General features: G+C 39.2%; 1 protein-coding gene across 4 annotated transcripts in view; it reads right to left on the bottom strand.

Moving 5' to 3' along the window:
- tnrc6c2 (trinucleotide repeat containing adaptor 6C2) overlaps nt 1-24,951 on the bottom strand; it is a 145,687-nt gene continuing 120,736 nt past the window's right edge. For 3 of the 4 annotated variants that reach the window (XM_079883215.1, XM_079883213.1, XM_079883216.1), the window contains 19 exons: nt 21,972-24,224; nt 21,149-21,361; nt 19,931-20,088; nt 17,984-18,061; nt 17,815-17,872; nt 17,568-17,713; nt 17,281-17,427; nt 16,801-16,947; nt 13,076-13,195; nt 12,768-12,851; nt 12,362-12,605; nt 11,704-11,868; nt 10,910-11,098; nt 10,585-10,734; nt 10,292-10,402; nt 8,492-8,743; nt 8,211-8,284; nt 6,961-7,100; nt 1-6,701 (listed from right to left, as the gene is read on the bottom strand). In XM_079883215.1, the coding sequence (XP_079739341.1) occupies nt 6,320-6,701; nt 6,961-7,100; nt 8,211-8,284; nt 8,492-8,743; nt 10,292-10,402; nt 10,585-10,734; nt 10,910-11,098; nt 11,704-11,868; nt 12,362-12,605; nt 12,768-12,851; nt 13,076-13,195; nt 16,801-16,947; nt 17,281-17,427; nt 17,568-17,713; nt 17,815-17,872; nt 17,984-18,061; nt 19,931-20,088; nt 21,149-21,361; nt 21,972-24,224 (5,111 nt within the window). In that variant the 3' untranslated portion in view covers nt 1-6,319. The remainder of the gene's footprint in view (nt 6,702-6,960; nt 7,101-8,210; nt 8,285-8,491; nt 8,744-10,291; nt 10,403-10,584; nt 10,735-10,909; nt 11,099-11,703; nt 11,869-12,361; nt 12,606-12,767; nt 12,852-13,075; nt 13,196-16,800; nt 16,948-17,280; nt 17,428-17,567; nt 17,714-17,814; nt 17,873-17,983; nt 18,062-19,930; nt 20,089-21,148; nt 21,362-21,971; nt 24,225-24,951) is intronic. The other variant, XM_079883214.1, reaches the window with a different exon arrangement.

The raw sequence follows: 24,951 nt of genomic DNA, 5'->3' as shown, positions 1-24,951 counted from the left end.
TTCAAGAGAAAAAATGCTGTTTATTAATATAGGCTGAAATAATCTCCATACCACATGGAAAGACTTTTTCGGTGCAAGTCCTCAACGATCACAACGATCACATTCTATTAAGGGTAAGGAAAACACATTTAAAAGCCAGCAACATTGTTAAATCTCAGTACAGTCATGTTCTTAATATCTGAACAATAAAGAGAAACAATTAAATTCCCTCTCACAAAACCCTGCACAACCCATCATTCCATTTAAACACTAGAATGTCACGGATTGGCATAAACCCACAGTGCTTGGTTGATGATGCTCCTTGGTTGAGAGACACAGAGCATGGTGATGACACAATACAATCTGCTCATTCAAATCAGAACTCGTACAAAGAAAACTTGTAACAAGCGTATGAACCCCCCACCCCACCAAAAAGATCCTCGTGAGAATAGCATGACCGGACATACCGTCCCCTCAAACTTTTGTGCATAGATTCTTAATCCTTTCACAACATTTTAATTCCTCATCATTTAGTCTTAAACCTAGATGGAGTATTTTCAACCCCCACTCAAAAAACTAGTAAGAAAATCTGGTAGGAGTTCAAGTTCTATGTGTTGATCTACAATTCTCAGGCCTTTGCATACAGGCCTCTACTTAATTTCTAAAACAAGAAAAGATAAGAGGATGGAATATCAATATCTTTTACTGGACCTCGTTGAGAAACATCAAGCAAGGTAAAATCAAACAGTGCTAGGTCCTTCCACAACCAATAAACAAAACTGTATTGGTAAGTAAAGCGATAGATACAAACAAACATTTTAAATGGAAAGCACTCCACTTCAAGAAATATAACGCATAGGTTTATTACAAATCTAATATTTGGTAAATGTGTGTCTGCTACGGATTAAAATTCAAAAAGACATCTTTTTAAATCCATAACCTTCAGTGCTTCAAGCTGGATTTCTATCAACATCTTTTGTCCTCTTTTCATTAAATGATTTGTTAAATTCTCATGATAATCAACATCATAACAGTGGAACTGGAACTCTGGACCTCTAATCTTCCTGAGAAAATATCCAAGTCCATTGTCAGTGTGCAAGACAATGACAGAATTATGTTGCTTTTACAGAAACAAAAATTTAAAGACATTTTGGCATTAGTTCAAACAACAATAACAATAATGTAATTCATAAGCAAAATTCAACGCAACATTGAAACAATCCCAGAGTTCAGCAAGTAGCATACGTCTTCATTTAAAAAGATTTTTTTCTTATTTATTTGATGGAAGATGTGATTGTAATTGTAGTTTTTTTTTTCTTTCATTCTTGTAGTAAATTCCTTTACTTTTTTTTTTTGTTTTTGAAATTTCTGAAAATTCCATTATTTGTAAACGGCAGGTAGATTTGAAAAGAAAAAAGAATTTCACAGAATGGAAGAGATATAGGCACCTTTTGTATTGAGTCAGAATGTCACTAACTCGCACCTGTTTATCTTCACTGTTCATGAATATTACTGCTTCTCTACTAACTTTTTCATTATGGCCAAAGTTTAGTTTTTTAAATCGTTTTTTTTTTTTTTTTTTTTTTTTTAATAATGCAACTGAAATGATGCAAAATCTTAACTCCAAAATCATAACTCTTATGGGAAATACTCCACAATAAAAGCCACTATGAGGATACAATTTTACAGGTTTTTAATATTTTAAGATGAAAATAAATCCATAAAGTCCTTGAGTAAACATTAACACATGAATTGTCGTCATCTCCCCTGCGGTTTTCAGGTTTTTTTTTTTTTCCTTTTGTTTTATTTTATTTTATTGTTGAGCAAGGGAAAAAAGACAATCAGTGCAACGCTAGATAGTAACCATGTTGGAACATTTTTTAAAACACGCACACACAAATAACGGAGACATTACAACACTAAATGGATCATAATTGCAGGCAGTCGCTACGTAAAGAGAAGCAGTGATTAGATTTCACATACAGAACCATTCAAACACACTCATTCATACTAAAATCAACGTTTTTCAACAGCTTTTTCAACAGCTTCTTTCTCATGAAGAATGTTCAACCTTGTGAGCATGTTATCAAATACCTTAAAAGTGTCAGTCCCAAACAAAAATTTAAGAAAAAATAAATTCACATTTTACAATTGGCGCGCTTTAATTCAAGTATTGGTGAAAATATTTATTTTGATATGTTTATGATTTTTCATTCTTTGCCTAGAGACATAAACATTGTTTAGAATCATGGGTTTCAACACAACGATTGAAGGTATACACAAATACTGCATGTACATCCTGTGTCATTTCATTTAAACCAACATGCAACTTCAGTAAGACTGTTTGGTTCAGATCATTGATCACTTTTTTTTTTTTCTTTCTTTCTCTCAGATGACACACCGTAATGATCAAGGTCTATTGCTTATTTCAAATGATATTTTACCCAGTAGTTTTAAAAGAGAAGGATTCAGAGATCTGATAGCATTTTTCTTCATAATGAACATGATAATGTCATAGTCTACCTATGCTGGTGTCACCAGAGACTTCCTGTGATTTTTGACTGTTTGGAATTACAGCCACATTGTGGTTCACTGTCAGTCAGCTGCGACTGAGTTTGGAACAAGGCAGTTACACACAGGCAACAGTGATCCCCCCCTCCCCCCACCCACATCTCCCAGAAATAGAAAAAAAGTCAATGATCAACTTTAGCATCTTAAGACATCTGTTGAAATGTCTTCCCCACCCCCCACCCCCACCACCCAAAAAAAAAAGAAGATAAAAGAAGGTTTATACAGCATAAAGGCCCAAAATGAACTGAGACTGAGATGGAAATGTACAGTTCAGGGCACAATTTTACAAACAAACAGTTAATACAGCATACACAAAAGGCACTCCAGCTTGCTGTCAACCTTCAGAACCTGACCAGCAAACAGGAGATAATATCATCAAGAAGTGCATTTTTAAATGTTATAGATCTTTTTTTTTCTTCATTGTTTGTGTTTGTCTTTTTTTTTTTTTTTTTTTTAAGATACTAAAATGCTATTTCATTTTTGGTATTAAAAAAAAGTACCAGGGATTACTCATTATCTGTACGCCATTGGCACACCATAATCCCCAATGCTGTTAAAGTTCTTGCTTGTTATAAAGGATTCTTCCAATGACAGCAACAAGATTATCACAAATAATCAGCATGAGGTGACAAATATATCTGACGCATATCCTCAACCCCTTTTAAACCCAATCCCACCTCAAACACACAAGAATCGTCAAAGTGCCTCCAAACAGAAGTGCTTTACAACAAAACAACATTGGAATTTCAAATGTGAAGTCAGAGATGCCACAGTGTACTGTACATATATTTATGTATACATTGGCACATGAGACCATGAGGGGAATTCAACAATCAGCAGCAGAGAGGTAAGATACACAGGTCCCATTTACTGTATAAACGAACTGATGGCTCTGCAGCAGTCCCTGTTCAGAAGGATTGAGAAGACCCAAACTAGCCAGCCTCCTAATTTTATTGCCCCACTGATAAATATCCTCTTGCATTTCTTTTAATGTACACTTCGTAAGCTTTTACACATCATTTAGTGTGTAAAACCACTTACAGACGATAGATCTTCAAAACTATCAACTTTCACTAAACATAAATTTAGTTCTTCTTGTCATGCCCTGAGATTGTACTTAAATGAGATTGATCAAATTCAGCAGAATTAGGCTTAGTGTCAGACAACATCCTAAATTTACTAGGATTACAATGGCCTCGAGTGTGTAAGAAAGTATAACGGGAGGACTGCGAGATATTTTCAACCTCCTTTCAAAGCCACAGATTGGCACAGGGCAGACATTACGTGCCCATCTTCTCAAACTTTGCATAGTGACAGCATCCCGTGTGCTGTAGTTATAGAGCCAGTGGCAGAAAGAGTCTGTCCTTAGAAACACTGCTCGGACAGGGCTTTTCAAGTACGGGCGGCTTGTCTCGATAACATGGTTGGCTTAACCGAGGCCACACAGGAGAGAGAGAGGATGTTAGCAGCTCAGTTAGAGGTGGGACACCCAGGGTGAGGTCAAGCACACACACATACACATTCTAAATGACCTAAGAACACTGTTAACAACAAAAACAAATTACTTTTGACATGAAATAAACAAATATGGCCCACATCATCAATCTTTTTTTGCATTCGTTACACAGGACAGGTATCTGCATATGAGCACTGCAGGCAGTTAAAGATCACTGCATGAAGACCAATAGAATGTGAAAAAACATATTACACAGCACTGGCAATTCCATTCAGTCTCAAATTCCAGCGAAAAAAATAAATCATGCAAGACTACGTGAGGGACGGTGTGGGGAAGAATGCATGAGAGATGTGATGTCATCCAGAGAAGGAACGGGAGGACATTTGAAGATCCGTACCTAAGTACTACTACAAGTAGGCCAATGATGAATGATGCCGCTAACATCCATATCATGACATCATTAATGTCCTGCATTCCATTGTACGAAGTGCACAAATAGAGTTGCTATGGAGAATCGAACGTCCTCCGATCAGTTTCCACTTCGAGGCACTAGCACACCACCTCCTTTTCAAATTCAATCCAATCAAGGTACCTTCTCCAGACAGGGTAAAGACTTTTGACTATTTCAGAGTAACAATGACATTCACTTTGATAGAGAGAAAAAAAAAAAAAAAGTAAAAGTAAAGACACACAAAAAAAACCATACATTGTAAGTTTCGTTTGATTGTAGAGTTTGTTCTTCCCTTCATTCTGAAATGTTTTTTTTTTTTTTTTTCTGGACTCAAGCTTCTGGGCCAGAGATGGACGACAAACAAGCTTTTTTGAATACCATTGGTACCAAAAAAAAAAAGAAAGAAAGAAAAAAAAAGCCAAAAGTTGCCATAAGAAGGTTTTTTTTTTTTTTTTAGTATATGCTCCGTTATCTGATTTATTGGCTTCACAGATGGAGCATCACTCTTGTAATAAGTGCTATGATAATACCCCTTTAAGAAGAGACTTAGAAAACGTAGATGTCTTTTATGTTTGTACCAAATGCAAGGAGCTCTTATTCTGTACTGCATTAAGAGAAACGCATTGTATTTGGTATTGTGCCTGACTCCTGTGCCATGTGTCTCCGCTCTGGATTCTGTTTCTGTTTGGTGAAGAAGTGGCCGGGAGACTGTGAGATCCCACACATTGCAGTTTTAAAACGCATGGAGTGACGTCAAACACAATTAACAGTTTCTCCTTTCCACATAAATACCGAACAGCCAGCAAGCCAGACAAATTAGTCCAAAGGTTAAATTCTTCAGACGTCTTCAAAAAAAAAAAAAAAAAAGTCTTAAGTTTCAGTAAGCTTCAGTGTGGACGGAAGGCTTCTATTGCACAATGCATCAGAATTGAGTTTCTTCTCTCTGTTGTATCTCAATAAAAATTACGACCACACAGTAACTGAATAACTTTTGATTGATTGATTGATTGATGTCCATTAGGTATAATTAAAAAGCCTCCACTGAGAGTGTTTTTAACAGTGGTTATGTACTCGGACACAGATGCTTGGTCAAGTTCCAGCAGACACTCTTGACATTCATTGATCTAAATCAAAGCTTAACATTCAGTTTATTTTTTTGTAACCATGAGTAAATAGAAATCATAGAGCAGTGCAGCTCCCTTTTGTAAAACTAAAAGAATTAATGAAAAAATATCATTGGTGATTAGTCATGATGACAGGCCACTGCTAAGAGTGTTCTTCTCATTTGCTCTGGCCTAATCGCTGGCTCAGAAACAGAACTGTGCAAGTTACAAAGTATTTTTTTTTGTTAGTTTTATAAAATAAAGGTTTTTAAGGAGGACCTGGAGAGAGAGCACTTACGGCTAATATAAGAAGATCTGAAGAAAAGATGCAAAGTTTAAAACCAAAAATGTACCAGAATCATTCCAATCATCAGAAGAGTGCCATTATAGGGAAAGGTGTCATGAGGTCTCGCTGTGCCTGGGTCACTTTCAGATGGCTGCTTCGTTGATGGCTTCTCCTGAACAACACTTTTGAGCAAAAACAACCTTTGGAAATAAAAAAAAGCATCAAAAGGCTTCTGCTTCTATTGATTCTGGCTTCTCAAGGTCTTTGCACACCAAGAACAAGATGCACGAATACAACAAACAGTATGACGTAAAAATCAGAAGACAAATAAACAGCAGTTGGAGGTTTGCAGCTTTGTCTCACACTAAAGCTCCATTACAGATCCACAAAAAGTGATTATCGCCACATTGATTTGCTTGGGTTTTGATCCAGTACTTCTTTTGACTTTGTCGGTTTATGATGTCCGATACATCCTACATGCTCTCTCCACTCAGCAGGTCTCCCGGGAGCAAGGTGTTAATTGGGATGGGGCTGCCGATTACCCTGGCATCGTCTCCGTTTGGGGGAGCCCATAAACTGGAGTACTGCGGCACACCGCCCCAAAGCATGTCCCCACCGTTTCTGCTGCTACTGTTCCCGGTACTGCAGACTGTCTTGGTACCTGCTCCACCCCCGCTCCAGAGGCCTGTGGGGTGGCTGGCTGCAGTGTTGCCCAGTCGGGGTTGATTGGAGCCTGGTGCTGGGCTGGCCTGCCAGCTAGTGGTGGGTGTAAGGGACTGGCCCTGTGCAAAGAAGCGGTTCACTTCGTCCTCACCGGCAAACTCTGCCAGGATGGTAGTGTTACCCAGCACACACCTTGGCAGAAAAATAGTTGGAATAGATTCAAGCATTAAATAGATTTCTTGATGGATAACACATAAAATCAGTTTGAAGAGAGAAAGACGTTGTCATACACACTTATCTAGAGGGTAGATGTAGGGAAAATGTTGTATTTGAATTTAGGAAAAAATGAAGAAATGTACGGCTAACACTATTAATCCTAAATGAAAGCTGTTCTGGAGCATTCTATGAAAGTACTCAGAGAAGTATGAAGTAGTAGAGCCTTTAGTCTTACATGTGCAGGGATTTCTGGGCTTTGGCGGTCTCCTCCTTGGAGTTGTAACGAACGACAGCATTGCCCTGCGTCAGGTTCAGATGGAAGGTAATGAGAGGGCCGTGCTGCATGCACAGAGTCCGTAGGGTGGAGCCGTCAATCTGATGCACACACATAGATATGTTATTACATTTGGTGTTATTCATATGCAAGTGCAATTTGAATGGCCTGTCAGACAGATTGTGTTCTTGCATTTAAAAACATAAATGAAATGTGCAGTACAGAATGCATTTTTTTTTTAAATGTGCTTTTATGAAGAATTTCTTTGCAAAAATAAGCACAACGGCTGGAATACACCACACAACTTTTAAAATGTGATCAGGTCATACACTAAGCAACTGAGGATTACACACTACCACAACAAACCGAACACAACAAACTCGCAGAGAAACCATGAGCCTTGTTGCAAGGAGGCGAATGACAAATAAAAATCAGCTCAAAATATGTTTGATATTCTCAGGCTGGATTCTAAGTCAAAGCTGTTTTCATAGTCTCTGTCCATCATACACAATGCGATTTTCTGTTAAATTTGTCAACTCTGACTTCCTAATATCAGCAGACTGGTTCTGACTTTCGGTAAATAGTGTTAATAGTTACAGACTGCAAATCGGGCCAAAAATCCTGACAAAACTCATGTAGTGTATTAGTCTTTAATAACAGAAATAGCCAAACAGCAGATTTGGAAAGTGTCCTGACTAGAGCTAAACAACTCTTTTTACATACTGCAGACAAATGACAACTGTAAACACAAGCTCATGATATGCCTGCCCACAGCTACTTCTAATTGGCCCAATGTTTCGATACTCACATTTATGAGGTGCTCTGCAAGTCAAAACTTCTGTTAACTTGACACATTATCTTAAAATGTGGTACATATGTGAGAGATGCTAAAAAAAACAAAAAACAGCTAGACATATTGCAGTGGTCAAAAATATCTGTCTAGTGCATCTTTTCATAGAAGTATTATAAACTAGTGCAGTGCAACATGAAGCTTAAAATAAACATAAAATAGTATAAATAATACAATGGGAGTGATTTTTAAATGTTAATGAAAAAAAAATTATGAAAATTTGTTACATACACACATGTAATATGAAAAAAAACACACATGGAAAAAATACTTTACGAGTATGATGTACTGTAAAAACTAGTATGATATCTGAATGATTCTACTAGTTTTTACAGTATTAAAAAGCGTTTGGTTTATGCACCTGAGGAGTGAGGTTTCTCAGCACCAGCCAGCTGCTTCCTCTGTTGGGACTGTCAGTGCTCCAAGTTCCCCCTTCTATAACAAAAAGAAAAGATTAGTCTGGAAAACACGTTGCAGCTGAGCATATTTTCCACTAAATTCTTGATTTCTGCCCATTTGCAACTCTAAAAGCACAACTTCATACAGACAGAGGGGGGTGACTGTTCAGACCACACTACAGAAGCACCTCACAAGTAACTTGATTTTTCTGCTTTGTCCCACACTGGTGGACTGAGGATTTACCTGAGGAGTAAGAGCTGGTCCAACCCTGGCTGAGGCCAAGGGTGTTTCCTCCCCAGGTGGAGGAGGTTCTGGTGTTCTGGGATTCAGGCCTGGTGTTCGTCAGGCCTGGAGGTGGGCGAGAGGAAGCACTGGAGTTACGCGTCCCTGGGGAAACCTTCCATAACTCATGAGATAAAGACGCCTGTGTGTGGGAGATGGGTCCGTGGGAGATGGGTCCAGGGGACCAGGTAGACTTCATTTCCAAGAGTTTACCTGGAAAACGGAGGAGAGGAAGAAAGAGAGAGACAAATTAATAACAAGCAGCAGCTATATAGCACCATCCATCACTGCCTTTAACTCTCCCCACCAGCGTTTTGTTTTTGCAAAACCTTCATGGCCCCCAGAATATTTTGTTGTATGAATATCTGAACAATATATACTGTATGCAATATATCAAAAGAAAGAACAGAGCCTCTGCTTAAAAAAAAAGTTATTCTAGCTTCAAAGTCTCTCCATGTTGTTCGTCGTTCCCTATTTACCCCTAGACTAGGGGAGGATATAACAATTTAAATATATTTTAACATGTAATTTATTACTGTGATGGCAAAGCTGAATTTTCAGCAGTCATGATTCTTTGATCCTTCAGAAGTCAGCACAACTGTTTCCAAAATTGATAATAATAAGAATATTTTCTTGAACATCACATATTAGAAAGATTTTCAAAGGATCATGTGACACTGAATACTGAGTAATGGTTGATGAAAACTCGGCTTTGCCATCACAGGAATAAATAACATTTTAAATATTTTATTTAACATATTGAAATAGAAAACTATTTTATCTATCCTATATTTTATTTTACACTATCCTATATTTTTGATTACTTAAAAATGCAGTCCTGGTGAGCATAAGACACTTCTTTAGTGTCTCTGGCCATTATCAACGTTTAAACCAGTAAAAGTATAATAGAACAAGGGAGAATGTGTGTTTTAGGAGAACACTTTGTGAGGGACCACTCCAGGTGTAAGGACAGGGTTCAAAAAAAGGTCAGCAGGTCTAGGATTTGGCCAAATGGAAAAATGGACCGAATTCAGACAGAATGCCGCTAGTTACCTACAGCTCCGAAGCAGAAAACAGACACTTCACGGTGCTGTAGGATTTTGGGCTTCTCGTGAGCTTCCCATTTGTTGTGTGGGCAAATCTCATATGCTTTTTACATGTATGATATAGTTGTGTGTTTGTGTTAATAAAGCTCTTTCTTTGAATAAACAGCACGTCCCTGGCAAATTTTCCTTTCCTCAATAAATTCATGTCCTTGATGGTAATAATAGTGTAGTCCATAGGATAACAATGACATGAATATACAACATAATATCATATATTACACAAATAATTGTATATTTATATATAATAATTAATTTTATATTTATATATAATTATTATAATTTTGGGGTGGGGTTTAAATTTATAATGACCCAGGGTGACCAATAGTAACAGATCTGCCAACCAATCACGAGTGATTTTTCTTGTTTAAATGTAGTGGTTTCAACCAATACTGAGTGAGGAAATTCAAGCCATTCTCTGGCAAGGCGCAGGCGCTGCTATTCATATGCTAATTAGAGCCATTATCACCTCCGCGAGCTCTGCACATACGTCATGGTTCGTTTCCGTCAATATGTGGCACAGACGAACGCGACGTTCACAGGCTGTAAATTGTCGTTAACTGCCGAAAATTATGGAGATTTCCGGCCGTTTACGGGGACGAAAATCCCACTTTTCATGCAGTGTGGGGGGTTAGCCATTTAGGGTTTAGGGCTGTACCTGGGTTGTCAGCATCCCTCTCGTTCTGAGAGGACGGACCAAATGAATTATAGGGATTGACCGACCACTCACTCGAGGATGACAGAGTCCCACTCTGAGATGGGGACAAGGCTATTATGGGCATTTGTCCCAAGTGGACAGCAAAAGGGGGCAGAAACAGTGAAATTAATTTACTATGTAATGCTCCTTAATATACTGAATTTTGTTAAAACTTTAATTAAAAAGCAAAAGAGTTCAACATTCATTAACCATTTAACAATCTCTGTCATATCATATATCATATCATCCCTCACCTCCAGTCCTGTCACGTAACAGGTAGCGATTCACATCTTGTATGTTGGTGTTGATGGTGGGGCCATTTGGAACACTTCCTGGGGTCATGTTGGGGTCATTCTCAGGGTCAATGTTCTGCAGACCTTTCCATGGTACTCCAGGGCAGAATTCTGAGAGAAAGCAAGGACAAATTGGGTTTCACTGAATCTGGTAAATACAGTCCAGCTGCATATTGATGATAATTACAATATTCTACAACAATTTACTAAAGACTCAGTGCCTATAATCTCTGTGATCAATAGCAATAACATTGTTTTTAAATTATAATATGCCACTGAAGCTCACCTGGAGGCCAGTTGATATTAGAGCCACTAGAGTTTTTCTCATTGGGACTTTTGCCCTGTGTCCATCTATCAGGAGACACCAAGGTGCTGGTGGGGGATTCAGATCTTGACATCAGATTATATGGGCTGAAAGAATCTTCCATTGCGCTCTTTCCGACAGGCATATGGGATTGAGCAGCAGAGATTGGACCTGAAACAAAAGAACAGTCTCTTTAATCACAAAAAGTTCTAACCAAAAACCTCATGTAATAAAATATTCAGAGACTAAGCAACCCATACTCAGATATATACTTTGATGCCCAATATTTGAACTGCTATTTTGCCTCTCTAAACATATTCCATCTTCAAAGACACGATCTGAATAATAAGATTCAAGATTACAGGCTTGAGCTTTTGTCCTCGGCTGAACTCACTCCAGTAAACTCCAGCGGTTTGGCTGGACTTACAGTTCAGGCAAGTTTTACTGAGAATCAATGCCAAGGAAGGATCATATTTTAAAAGGCCCTGCTGACTCAGAGCAAAAATAACTCTGGAATGTCTGCAAGCACTTAACTTGACAGGCAGTTTGGTCTGTCCTTTTGAAATGCGCAAATCTCAGGGACAGAAGTGTGACTCAGTGTCTGGAGTTTGATGTTTGATTTTCATTGGGTGGAATGCTGTTTGTGGAAGTAAATGTCTTTAAAAGGATGTTAGACCTAGAGGTTAGCAAATGATTGTCTTGACATTTTAGATTACATTAAAAAACTAACAAAATTCAAGCCCATAATATGTTTGGAGTAGTGAAACAACCAATACCATGTTTATTGAGGTTTGCCTCCATGTGCTGAGCGCTAGCCGTCATGGAATCTATGGAGTTTGAATGAGTCCATTGTGAGAGTCGGGATTGAGGCTGAGGAGGGTCTTTCAGAGATAGACCTCCCCCCTCCATACAGTTTACATTCATGTTAGGGTTTAAACCAGCTACAGAGGGTGACAGAGAGAAAACAGATTAATGCACTAGTTTTCACACACAAGCACACACGCACGTACACACACAAAGAAAAAACAAAAGACAAAATCCAAATAATTAAAAAAATGGATGGACAAAATACAAAAATTAAATAAAATGAAAAAAATAAATAATAAAATAATTAAAAAATTTTTTACAAACAATGCTGTTATTACAACAAAGAACTATCAACTATCAGAAGCTACTGTTCAAAAAGAGTTTACAATAAAATTTTTAGGTGTCCTTGTTACAGTGTAATTATACAATAATTTACTAAGAAATATTCATTTTAATATTAATAAGCCCATTGTGGTTTGGTTCAGTGTTAGCTGCTTGTAATTATACATAATTTATTGTTATTATTTTACTAAGTATATGTAACATGTATAACATGGACACTGTAAAATAGTGTTAAAAACACACAGCAAGCATAAGCATGCAGGCATATGTGGCTTGTTCTCTTACAGAGTGTATAAGGGCTGAAGGAGTTTGGAGAAGACTGCTGATCTTTGGTCTGCAGGTCTGACACGGAGAGGCCTGAATTCTGAGGGTGACCCATGAAGGTGTCCAGGCTTGCCTTGCCAAGGTTTGGGTGCAGGCCGATGTGAGAGGAAGGAGGAGGCTGCTGCTGTTTCATAAGCAGAGTCTGGGCCAGCTGACGCTGGTGCTGCTGGATCTGCTGCTGCATGTTTGTGATTGTACGTGCAACCTGCGTGAGAGAACGACAGAGATAATCATTTCCACTGTATATGGAAATTAATATTACTTGTCATAGTCATTAAAAGATAAGCACTAACTAATATTTAAGGACTATAATCATTGTAACTGTAAAAAAAATCCCCCATTTTTTTGTAAAATTAGTGTGTCATACTTGCTGCTCTTGTTGTTTGATGGGACCAGAGACATTACGCTGAGCCTGCATCATTTGTTGCTGAATCTGCAAACGCTGATATGCCTGACAGAGAGAAAAAGACAGAAGGTGAGAAAGAGGAACATACAGAGAAATACAGAGAAAAAGAAATAAAAAGAAAGAGAAATAGTGTATAGAAGGCAGATGTGGTCATTATTTACACAGAAAGCAGTATCATCTCACTCCCTGCAGACAGGCCAGTGGGTAGATGAGAAATAGCTGGTATTCATTGGAAACAGCAGAGCAGGAGAGTGAATTGTGTGACTCACCACCTGCAGTTGTTGTAGTTGGTACAGCAGGGTCATTTGTTGAGGATTTATTGGTGAGGTTAAAAGTGCAGGATTCAGTCCAATGTTTTTTGCCGCAAACTGTAGGAGCTGTGCTTGAACCTATTGATTAAATAAAAAATAAACAAACCCCATATTTGAAATTAAATTAAAATATATAATAATAATAATAACAATAATAAAAATAATGAAAGAAACACAGGTGTGTGCAAAACCTGACAATCTATGTAATCCAGCATGTTTTGAGAATGTACCAACCCAGGTGAAAAACTGTTGAATGTATTAAAAATACATTAAAGTATATTTGTATTGTACTAAAAACATACTCAAGCACATTTTTTATATATTTAATTATACGTCTTTTTCACCTGGAAAATAAAATCTTGTAAATTTCAGTGGAAGCAAGGAAATCTGACCTTTTGGTAAATGTCACAAATTTGCTTTTATTAGAGACCTCCAAAATCTTAAATATTGCTAATTCACTTTACATCAGTGATACCTCCAAGAGTAACCAATAGAGTGACATTCAATTTAAAAATGGCCTTGTACCATGAACATTCATAATGCATAATAGAAATTTTAAGTAGCTTTTTTTGTATTTTGCATGATAATAACATTAATATTAATAATAATAAAAATAAATGGACATGTAGGCCAGGGTCGGAAATTAACGGGGCTTGGGCAAAATGCTAATCCCAACTCTAACCCTAAAATCCAAAATTAATAAAAATGCCCCAAAAATTCAAGACATCGAGACCAAAAATGCCCCTGTATGAGCTCTTGGTCCCGTTCTTCGTGATCCCATGTTTCAAACTTTAGTTAGTGTGTAATGTTGCTGTTAGAGCATAAATAATATCTGTAAAATTATAAAGCTCAAAGTTCAATGCCAAGCGAGATATTTTATTTAACAGAAGTCGCCTACAGCGAACGGCCCGTTTGGACTACATCTCTCTACTTCCTTCTTTAATGACGTCAGTAGAACAGTTTTTTGACTAACCTCCGCCCACAGGAATGCTCCCTCATCTCTACCGAAATTCATTTATGTACTTGCGCACTTCTTATAACTTACTGTGTTTACTCAGCTCTTACAGTGATTTTCTGAAGTAAAACTGACGCTTCATCTTTTGTGTGATGTACAATAAACTTTATTAAACTCATCAGTACATGTTTGATCATCATTCGGACCTGGTCCGAAACAGCAGACTTGTAACGTTAGGCTATTAATAAATAATGGATACATACAAGCAGATGACAAATACGTTATAATAACCGTAATTAAACTACTAAACTATACCTGTTTCATCTCTATACAGCACTCTGACTCTGTAGGCATTATTGTCCGACTCGAAATGAACACCATTACTGAGAGTTTCTGATATTATCATCATTCCGTGAGATGAAATTGTCCTGAGAGACTGAACGCGAGCTCATGAAGCTCCGCCCCCTGGGTCGTCCAGCAGCAGCTTATTTGCATTTAAAGGGCACACACTAAAACAGCGTGTTTTTCTGAGCCCCAAAAATTGACAATTTAAACATACTGTAAAAAATGATCTGTTGGGTATTTTGAGCTGAAACTTCACATACACACTCTGGGGACATCAGATACTTATTTTACATCTTGTGAAAAGGGGCATAATACGGGACCTTTAAGAAAAGTGAAATCAAACATGCTAAAGAGTGCTGTTCTCCTTCATAGGTTCACTCAACGCTGCATAGCGATGACACAATGGGAAATGCCCTTGGGCGATGCTGATTGTCGAACCCATATAGAATCATGCCAATTTATTGGCTGATGGCGCGGGTGCCTCCTCAGCGGCGCTTCAGTATGTCATCCACTCTTAATACAGTGAAACGCGCCATCTGCTCCTCAGATTTTGTTCTTCAGAAGAAGTGGTTTATCTGGCCATTGCTAGTTAAGCGTTGTTCGATTGGATATTCTCTTTTTGTGCTTCAGCGACCGCATATAGTGGAGCTTTGTTCTCCTCTCTGTGAAGCACAATGGATCTGCATTGTTGCAAGCCGCCGTGCTCTCGCTTCATTGCAAGTGACGACCCACACGGTAAGTATGTGAAATGCCTCGGCCTGTCACATGCACGCAAGGCTATTTATGGCGCTTCTAGCTGCAAGTTTTGAGAGAATTTTAAGTTTAAAATTCTGCGCAGGAGACTTGCTTGCTTTGAAAAGGATTCGTCTCCGTCACTCTGTGACCAATGAAGCGGCTGAGGCCCTTCATGAATCCGTAGCCTGGGGATCGGATGTCGAGCTTGAGGCTATGGAGAGTGAGCAAGTCGGTTTCTCCCTCTCTCGCCCCAGCGCTCCTGTCCTCTGTGGTTCTCCCTGACTCATCCGACGCCTCTGGGGATATATGCCTTTGCTCTTCCATGGCCAGATTTGAGACTATATGCATCCCCTCCGGTCAAGTTGAGGGGTCCCTGTGGGAAATTCCAAACAGGAAAGATGTTGTCTCAGCTACGGGGCAGGATTTGGCATCCTTGACCCGAGATATGGAGGCTGCGGGTGAAAGGGTTATTGGAACCCCCTTTCGAACCTTTAGAGTCAACTCCTGACCGGATTCTGATGCTCAAGGTGGCGCTCTTGTAAGCATTAGCCTCTCTCAAGCCTGTGGGAGATCTGCAGGCTCTTTCTGGAGCCTTGCGTTTAGTTTGTGAAGGTGCTTCTGTGACCCAGGCCTGGTTGTGTCCCCAAAGTTTTGTCCACGTCCTTTCGCTCTCAAATGGTCGTGCTTCATTCTTTCTGTCCTCCTCCTTTCTCCTCCACGGAGGAAGAGAGACTCCATTTGCTTTGCCCTATCCGGGCTTTAAAGGTATATGTGGACCACTCTGGCCAGTGGCACAAGTTGTCTCAGTTGTTTGTATGCTTTTGGGCTGGCCGCAGAGGGCTCGATGCCTCTAAGCACAGAATATCTCATTGGGTGAGAGGCGCAATTTCTTTGGCTTATGAGGTGCGGAAGCTCCCTTCACCTTCCCAGGCTCTTTTTGGAGTTCCTTTGGAGGATATTTGTGTGGCGGCAGGTTGATCCTCTCCGTACACTTTTATCAAGTTTTATAACCTAGATTTGGACGTGGCCCTTGGTTCCTGGGTTCTTTCCGAATGAACTGCTCGCTTTTGTCCTGGTTGAGTTTGGCCTGAGGAGGTGCCCGCGCCATCAGCCAATGAATTGGCGTGATTCTATATGGGTTCAGACAATCAGCACTGCCCTAGGGCATTACTCATTGCGCCATCGCTACACAGCGTCTCGTTCCCTATTCAGAGAACATGGGTTACACAGGTAACCAGAGACGTTTTCTTAGAACATCAGTAAGATAGCAAGTGTGATTTAGATTTTACACAACAGTTCAAGAAACATGAAGTTAATATTTAGTGACTTTTTAGACATAATATTATGAATATTTTGTCATGAAAGTAAATCCAAACAAAGTCACAGCAGGACAGTAGTACATCTCAGAGCCAGATGCAATTTCGAAATAATCATAATAATGTGAATGAAATAATGACCTGCTCACTGTTCCTGAAGGAATTAGCCGTTTTGAACAAGTTGGTTGAATTAATGATTCAATGACTCACTCAATAAGCAGCGATCAATTCAAATTTGTATATTCTATATAATTTTTTTTATATTTGAACATTTTTATTTATATTAAATGGAGTTCACTGTAATTTGAAATGACACGTGTAATTTGCACCACCTGAGGGGAGAGAAGCTGAGGCACTTGAGCACGGAGAGGAGGCTGAGCGGAGCTAAGAGGTGGCACTGGTGGCTGAGGGGGCGGGGCCTGCTGCTGCATGACCCGAGTTTGTGCTGCTCCGTTAGTGCCGAACATTCCATTCTGCATCTAGGAAACAGAGAGTAAAGGGAGGGTTGGGTAGCTCAACATTTTTTGACAGCTCAAATAATGTGCTTTTAACATTGAATTGAATACAATGTCATATTGTCCTACCGCTTTCAGATTCAAAGTAAATAATTACAAATAAATAATAAATAAATAAATAAATAAATACATAGACTTTTCAAAAAATAAAAAAATAAGTAAATATTATGCAAACATCACACCAAACGTTAGGGCATGATACCAGACAATGCAGATGTACAGACTAGGTTAAATGCATGAATCTAAACTTAAAACTACTGTGTGCGATGCCCTACGCAGATATTTGAAAACACTCACCTGTCTGTTGTTCAAGTTTTGCATGGACAGGCCAGAAGAGACCCCACCCAATCCGTGGCTAGGGAGGCTGCTATTGGCCAATGGGTGCTTGAGGCCAGGAGAAGGCATAAATGGTGAGGTTGAAGCATCATCTGACAGCCTACCATCCTGAGAGACCAGAAAATATGTTGAAAAAATTACCCAGCACAAATTTCTCACCACTTCAGTCCAGAAAAATGTATTGGACTTTTTTTCTCCAATTTATTCAATCAAATAAATTCTCAAAAAAGTTTGAGACAAGGCTACACCTTGTCCAGGAAGGGGGCACGATCCAGTGAGGGGTCTTTTGAGAGGTTTGTGGGTCGGCACACCATGGGCCTATTCATTCCATTACTGTAGTCTGACATGCACATCCCCCGTTTGTCCAGTTCAGTTCTTTTCTCCAACAAAGCGCCTAGGGAAAAGCAAGTACAAAATTAGTGTTCCAGACCAAGATCATATGACTCACTGCATGTCTGTCTGCTGTTATGGGTTAACTTAAAAAAAACTACATACTCATGGCCTGATCTAGATTCATATTGTTGCTCTTTAGGGCTTCTTCTGCAGGATCCTTCTGTACCAGGTAAAAGAAAACAAACTGTTATGCTAAAAATATATATATTTGAAACGTCTTGTTAATTATGGAATCGACATATCTTTTCAGAATAAATAGGATTTAACATACTGGAAAACCCATGTCTGTAAGCTGCTTGATAAGTCTGGTCATGATCCAAACATCATCCTGCTTGTTGTAAACTTTGCCCTATAATGAACAAACAGCACTCAATAAGGCAAAAACATACCACATAAAGCAAATAATATATGGGTCAAAGATGAAAAAAAGGGGTTTTCAAGCATCATCATACAATTTAGTTTGATATCATCACATATTATTTTATATATTTTAATAAGTACAGGTCAGAATAAGTACATTGATTCATTTTTACATAAATATATGTTACGCTGAATGACCATAGTTTGTTACTCTGAATGACAGTCTGCCAAAAAGGGAGAGAATATTGTCATTGTTCCCTTAATTCTCTCTCTGTTCAGAAATATCGGTAAGCTATTATTCTGACTATTGTAATCCTCAATACCTTTCTCGCTTCCTTGCTAAAGGCCTGTTTACACCAAGTACAATAACTATAACGATAAAGATATAGTTCTAAAAATCATTCTAAATATAAAATAGTAGCAGAGAACGGAACGCAACGGAACACTGGCACAGAGGAACTTTCAGAAAGGTTTTTATCCAGCTGATGACTGATAAAAACATTGACAGCAAATCAGAGTCCATTCCACTTCAAAGAGCTAGAGCATTTAAAGCAGCAGAGACAACAAAACTGCAGTGCATGCTTAGAATAAACAGAGCGTTATTGTTCACTGGTGTGGACACTAATCTAGTTATCGTTATGGTCATCTTTATATTTATAATTCTTGGTGTGAACAAGCCTTAAGAGTGCCACCCAAGCTATGGAGTCTGCATTTACTTTTTAGCTTTTTTAATTTTTACAGTGCCTAGCAACTCTCTCTGTTCATGGGCATCTAAAATAAGGCAACGACACAAATAAAACTATACCAAAATGCATTAAAATAGTCATATTTATTAAGTTTAACACATATTTGTCAGTGCTAAACATTCCTCATTTATCTGTAATATAAATAAGATGCTAAAATTGTTATCTATACTGTGATACTGTCATTCAGTGTAATGGATGATACTGTGGTGTAACAGATAATTTGCATTACACTGAATGACAAAAACATTACTCTTTCTGAATGACAAAACTTATTCAGCTTATTGCAGGCTATCAACTGGACACCAATATCAAACAATGAGCTTGACCAGTAAAGTTAATTACAATTATTCACAACATTTACTTATTTTTCAAATTTCAATGACGTGTGTTTTTGTAACTTAGGTTACTTCACCATTAAAAAGTGAAATTAAATATTTAAGAGCAATAAACTCACTTTGCTGCAGCACCACACGGTCTTCAGGGTGCCTTTTGATGATGGCACAGACTGTCGAATGACTATCAGTTTTTTTTATATGATTTCAGACTGGCTTCTTTTCCTTTCATACTGAATTACCTCTAACAAACTGCATATTTGGGACAAAAGTCCCCTGGTTATTTCAATACTTGAAAAAAAAAAAACAGTACGACATAGTCCTTTTAATATAATATACAACACTTATTTGAAAATGCCAAGAAAACAAATATTTTTTTTAACTTGGTATTTTATGTTTATTTAAAGATGTAAATGGTAATCAAAATCAAAGTCTGGACCATTAGGGTGAATAACAATTTTACACTTTGGAACATTATTTCACCCATATTTTGATAATTAATTTTCATAAAAGTTATCTGAAACATGAATGTAGACACTTTACTTGCATTTAATGTTTTTTTTTTTTTTTTTATGAATATAATATCACTTTAGTAAATTTAATTAGATGCGGACATCAGAATGGTGAAGTCTCGTCTTTGACCCACAGTAATAATTAATAAAAAATTATTAGTCAGAAAAAAAAGTTTACATAAACCATTTCTTAACCACACAATGAATATGTGACACTGATTATGCATTACAGGACAGAGTACTGATGGCTTTGAATGGCCTCAATTACCCTTTGTGGGGCCTTCTTCGATTGACCCCATGAGTTACAAGAGGAGTCTTGGGATGTGGGACTGTTCCACATGTCACCATCATCAGCATCCCACTGGCTGGTGTTCATGCCAGTCTCTTCCCCTCCAGATCCCCAGCTATCTTGCATAGGTTTGGGACCTGGAAAAACACAATTGGTCAAGACTGCTCATAATCAGGGCCATATAACACCATATATTTTTATCTATGCGTAGATATGTGGATGGTTGACTAAATTATTAAATTTGGTCTGCCCAATACTAAAATTATGGTTACATGTTGCCCATATACCAGGATCCACAGAAAAACCTTTAAGGTGAAGTGTGTAATATCTGCTGCACCAGGGTTACCAAACGGAATTGCATACATAATTGCTGCATCCGAATTTGAATACTTCCCTACTATTTAATATGGAAAAAACACTACGCAAACAGAGTAATATGTCCGAATACATAGTATTCGAAAAACAGAAGGTGAAAAGCATTTGGAACCTACTACGTCCGCCAAAAATTCTGAAGGGCGCATTCAATGGACACTTTACTATCCCATGAGGCCACGGGAGAGGAGTTGTGAATGGCAGTGAAACGACGCAACTGATGCCGTAGGTCACATGACAATGACAACATGGTGGATATAGTATGTTCAAATTTTATTAATACTTCATACATTCATACTATATAGAACATACTTTTTAAAAACATTTTCAAAGCAAGTTTCAAATCAAATGTAGAACCTACTATACAGTATGTGATTTTGGATGCAGCGAATGACAGACACAGTGAATGGCTTCCAAAACACTGCCCATTTCTGTCATTGGTCAGATAGATTGATAGTTCTGCCCCAAACCCACACCACTGGTTGAGTCAGTGTTTCTATGTCAGGCTGGTTGGGTTGTTAGAGCAATTATTGAAAGTCCCAGAGAGCCACTGGTACAGCATTTACACTTTATACAAATAATTGACTTGTCTCAGCTGGGATAGTATAAACTATTTAACACTAAAAATCAAAAAACAAAGTTCAACTTTAAAGTATAGTAATGCAATCAGTACAGGAGTTTTATTCAACCACCAGAGGTCAGTGTAGTTAAACTTTATCATAATATTAAAAAAAACAAACATTTAAGTATCAGCAATGACTTAAGATTTCCCTCTTTTGTAATAGCAAGTGCTTTAATGCAAAGAGGTTTATTTTATTTAATTACCTTCCTGACAGGGGCCTGATCCAGCAGGTGCATTTCCTCTGCCATAAGGTCCACTGGAGTCATAAGCACTTTCACCCCATCCTCCACAGCTCTTAGTGGGTTGGCCTTGGCCCCAAGATGAAGTGCCATTGTCCACAGAAGGGTTGGAATTGGCTGGCTCGCCCCATGAAGAAGGTTCTGTATTTGACTGGACATTAGGGAGCTCTCCCCAGCCTGAATCAAACATTATCAGTATAATAACTGAAGATGAAGTACTTAAAATACAGAAAATAATATTTTCCAATTGATTAATCAAATAAATAATCAATAGAACGATTATGAAAATAACGTAGTTGTTGTCTTATTAACTTGAACTTGAACATATAATACAAAAAAAGTAAGTGCATTGCATCAGATTAAGTCAAATTATTGACTGAAACTGAAATTTACTAAAAACAGACACTCTGAACCAATATACAGAGAAAATACAGAAAAAGCTCTCAGAAATATGGAAAAGGTAGATTACAAATATCTATATCCTAAGTTATCCCTCAACACTGACACTGAAAAAAAAAAAAAAAGAAAAGAAAAAAAACACATTTGTGAGGATGATAACAGCACATCTAGGCCAAGTACGCAACAGTCATTCCTGGTTCAAATCTAAACCAGTTGGGGCAGCAGAATGCACACTGAGGAATCTTAACTAGTGTATGTTTTTTCCACAGTAGTCAACAGATGGAGCTAACCATGACTTTAATAATTTAAGCAATTTTATTAATGTTTGTCAGATGTACAGAGGACTAGAATGGGCATTAGAAAGGGAGAAATATATGCATTCTCTCACCTGGATTTCCCATGGGCATCCTGTTAAGAGGAGATTCACCTTGACTGGGTGAGCCATTGTTGATGTTGTCATTGACATGGTTCTGAGCGGGACCTTGGCTGTGGTGTTGGTGATGGTTGCTGTTGTTGTTGTTGTTTGGCCCAGTGATGCTATGACTGCTGCCATTCTTGCTGGTTCCTGGATGATTTTGGGAGTTATTCCTGTCCCACATGTTCACACTCTTGCAGTAAGCACTGGGGTCACCCCAGGAGGAGGTCCCATCATCAATTTCCATTTTGCGACGAATAGAAGATGGAGATGGTTCATCCCAACCTGTGGCCTCATCTCCTGGATCCTGGTGGCCTCCTGATGCCCAGCCAGAGTTGCTCTGTTTCACAGAATTTGGGCCACACCATGATCCTATGCCTCCAGCTCCACTGTTGCCACATGTGGATTCCTGAATTTTTCCACCCCAACCTTGGGCTGAACCATTGGAATGTTGAGAATCACCCCAACCACCACCCTGTGCTGGTGCTGATTTACCCCAGCCTCTCTGGGGTTCCTTCCAGTTTCTGTTTTCAGGGTCCCTAGAGGAACTTCCAGAGCCACTTTTCCGTATTTCTGAAGGGTCACCCCACTCTCCATTATTACCACTGCCACTACTTCCCCAGCCTGAGGAGGTATTGGGTCCATCACCCCAACCTTGTGTTTTCTTCTGAGAAGTACCATCATCCCAGCTAGGAGACTTTTCTTCAGAAGCCCAAGATTGGCCATTACAGCCATTGGTGTTGAGACCCTCAGCAATGGGATCGCGCCAGCCACATATTGATCCATTGGGAACCTTTTTATTTGCAGGAGGTTCCCCCCATCCACCATTAGGATGAGCAGAGGCTGGGACTGATCCTCCCCAGCCTGTGTTTGTCGTGGCTCTGTGAGGTTCCTCGCTCTTGCTTGCGTCCATCCTAGGAGGTGCATTGAGGTTGGGATTGGCACATCCAGGAGGAGATGGTGCAGGTCCAGTTAAAGGTGTGTTGGACGAAGACCCCCAGACCTCGCCGCCTGCATCATTCTTTTTGTCTGGACTTTGTTCCATTTCCCAAACAGTGTGTTGACGAACTGGAGTCTGTCCCCAGCCTGAGTTACATAGGACACGTGGGTCCAAGTCCTGCCTTGGCAGCAAAGGGGCCAAATCATCACTTGACGACCTCTCTCTTCTTCCTGGGTGGCCCTCACTACTATCCCTGCTGCCCTCACTTGCTGGAGTATCAGGGCCCCAGGAACTCATATGTTCTTGGGAAGGACCATCATTAGCATCCCATCCTGTACCGTCAGTTCTTGGCTGTTTGCCCCATCTTGTACCATCAGTGCTTGGCTGTTTGCCCCAGCCGCCACCACTGCTAGCTCCTCCCTGCCCCCAAGAGGAGACGCCTGCAGAATCCCGGCTTGAGTCCTTTGATTCTCCATTTTTGGCATCTCCGTTGCCCCAGAAAGCAGTTCCATCTTCGCTGGCAGGCTCAGTAGGTGACTGACTGAGGTTTCCTCTCCAGCTGTTCACTGGACTCATTGGCTCTGGTTTAGTGTTATTTGGTCCATCAGTTTTAAGGTTAGGAGGTTTCATGTTGAAAGATACATTTGTGGGTGACTCATGCTGTTCTGGGATATCCGGGTTGCCCCATGCACAGTCCCCTACAAGGTTTCCATTAACACAACCAATGCTACCATTTTCAATGGTGCTGTGAGGTGGTGCCACTCCTCCTTGGCCACACCTACTAAGTGAAAGTGAATTTGAGCAAACTATGCTACTAGGGCCTGACCCTACCCCAGCCCCCTCATGTCCAAGAGCTGGCCAAGCAGCAGGGTTGGCACTGGGGTTGAGGTTCAGATTAGAAGCACCCCAGCTGGACTGCCCTCTACTGCCCATGGGCAAGTCAACATTTCCTTCTGAGACCCACCCGCTAGTAGGGCCACCTTGACTAGAGACCATACTAGAAGTGAGATTAACGCTGTCTTTGCTGATTGGGTAATGACCCTGCTGGCTAGCTCCTGTAGCCATAATAGTGCTACAACTGTTGCTGATGACCTCTGATGTGCGTTTAGCGTCCAAGGTGCATTCTGGTGTCTGCTGGCTCTTGCCGTATGTAATAGAAGGCCAAGTGTCTGTGTCGTTACGGTTAATAATCACTTTATCCTGGTTGCCACTGCTGCTTTTGGTAACTGGGATATTCCAATGACAATTCTCATGCTGGGGTCCCAGGCCACTTTGATGGGGAAGTCCTGTAAAACAAATACATAGGGCAGTTTTTTTTTTTATAGCAAAAATGTATTTAAAAAATGTGCAGGACATCATTATGTATCTTAAAATAAAACTATTAGCAAGGGATATTTATTTTAGATTTTATTTTCATTTTAGTGTGGTCTGCAAGGTCCCCACAAAAATCAAGCTCCATCAACATGCTCCACAGATACTCATAAGACGCATACTAAACCTAGATTCTCTCTCTCTCTCTCTCTCTCTCTCTCTCTCTCTCTCTCTCTCTCTCTCTCTCTCTCTATCTCTCTCTCATAATCAATCATGAGCCAGCAGGTAATCGATGGTGTGTAAATTGTGTAAAGAGCAGAAAGAGGGCAACTGCAACTCTCCACAACCACTGACAATATTCATCCTAAACAGTACGCACATGTATTATCCATACCCTTAAAGGGTCATGTGACAACTATATGATTCACTGAATAAATCAAACATTGTACCCATTACTAACTTAAGGTTTAGTTAAAGGGGTCATGACATGATGAATAAAAATGTTCTTGATCTTTTGACATATAAGAGGTCTTTGTACCACTAAAACATACTGTAAGTTTCGTAGTTTGAAACGTCATCCTCATTATAAAAAAGTATTTAATCAACCAAGCTCTAAAAACGTCTTGTTTTGATATTGTGGGATCTGTGATGCAACACAGGCAAATACATTTAGATATGACTGCCTCAAGAGCAAAACACTGA

The sequence above is a fragment of the Squalius cephalus genome, assembly GCF_949319135.1.
Source record: "Squalius cephalus genome assembly, chromosome: 10".
In the NCBI taxonomy this organism is placed as follows: domain Eukaryota; kingdom Metazoa; phylum Chordata; class Actinopteri; order Cypriniformes; family Leuciscidae; genus Squalius; species Squalius cephalus.
Note: the sequence above shows the minus strand (reverse complement) of the source record. Positions and strands in the feature narration are given on the sequence as shown.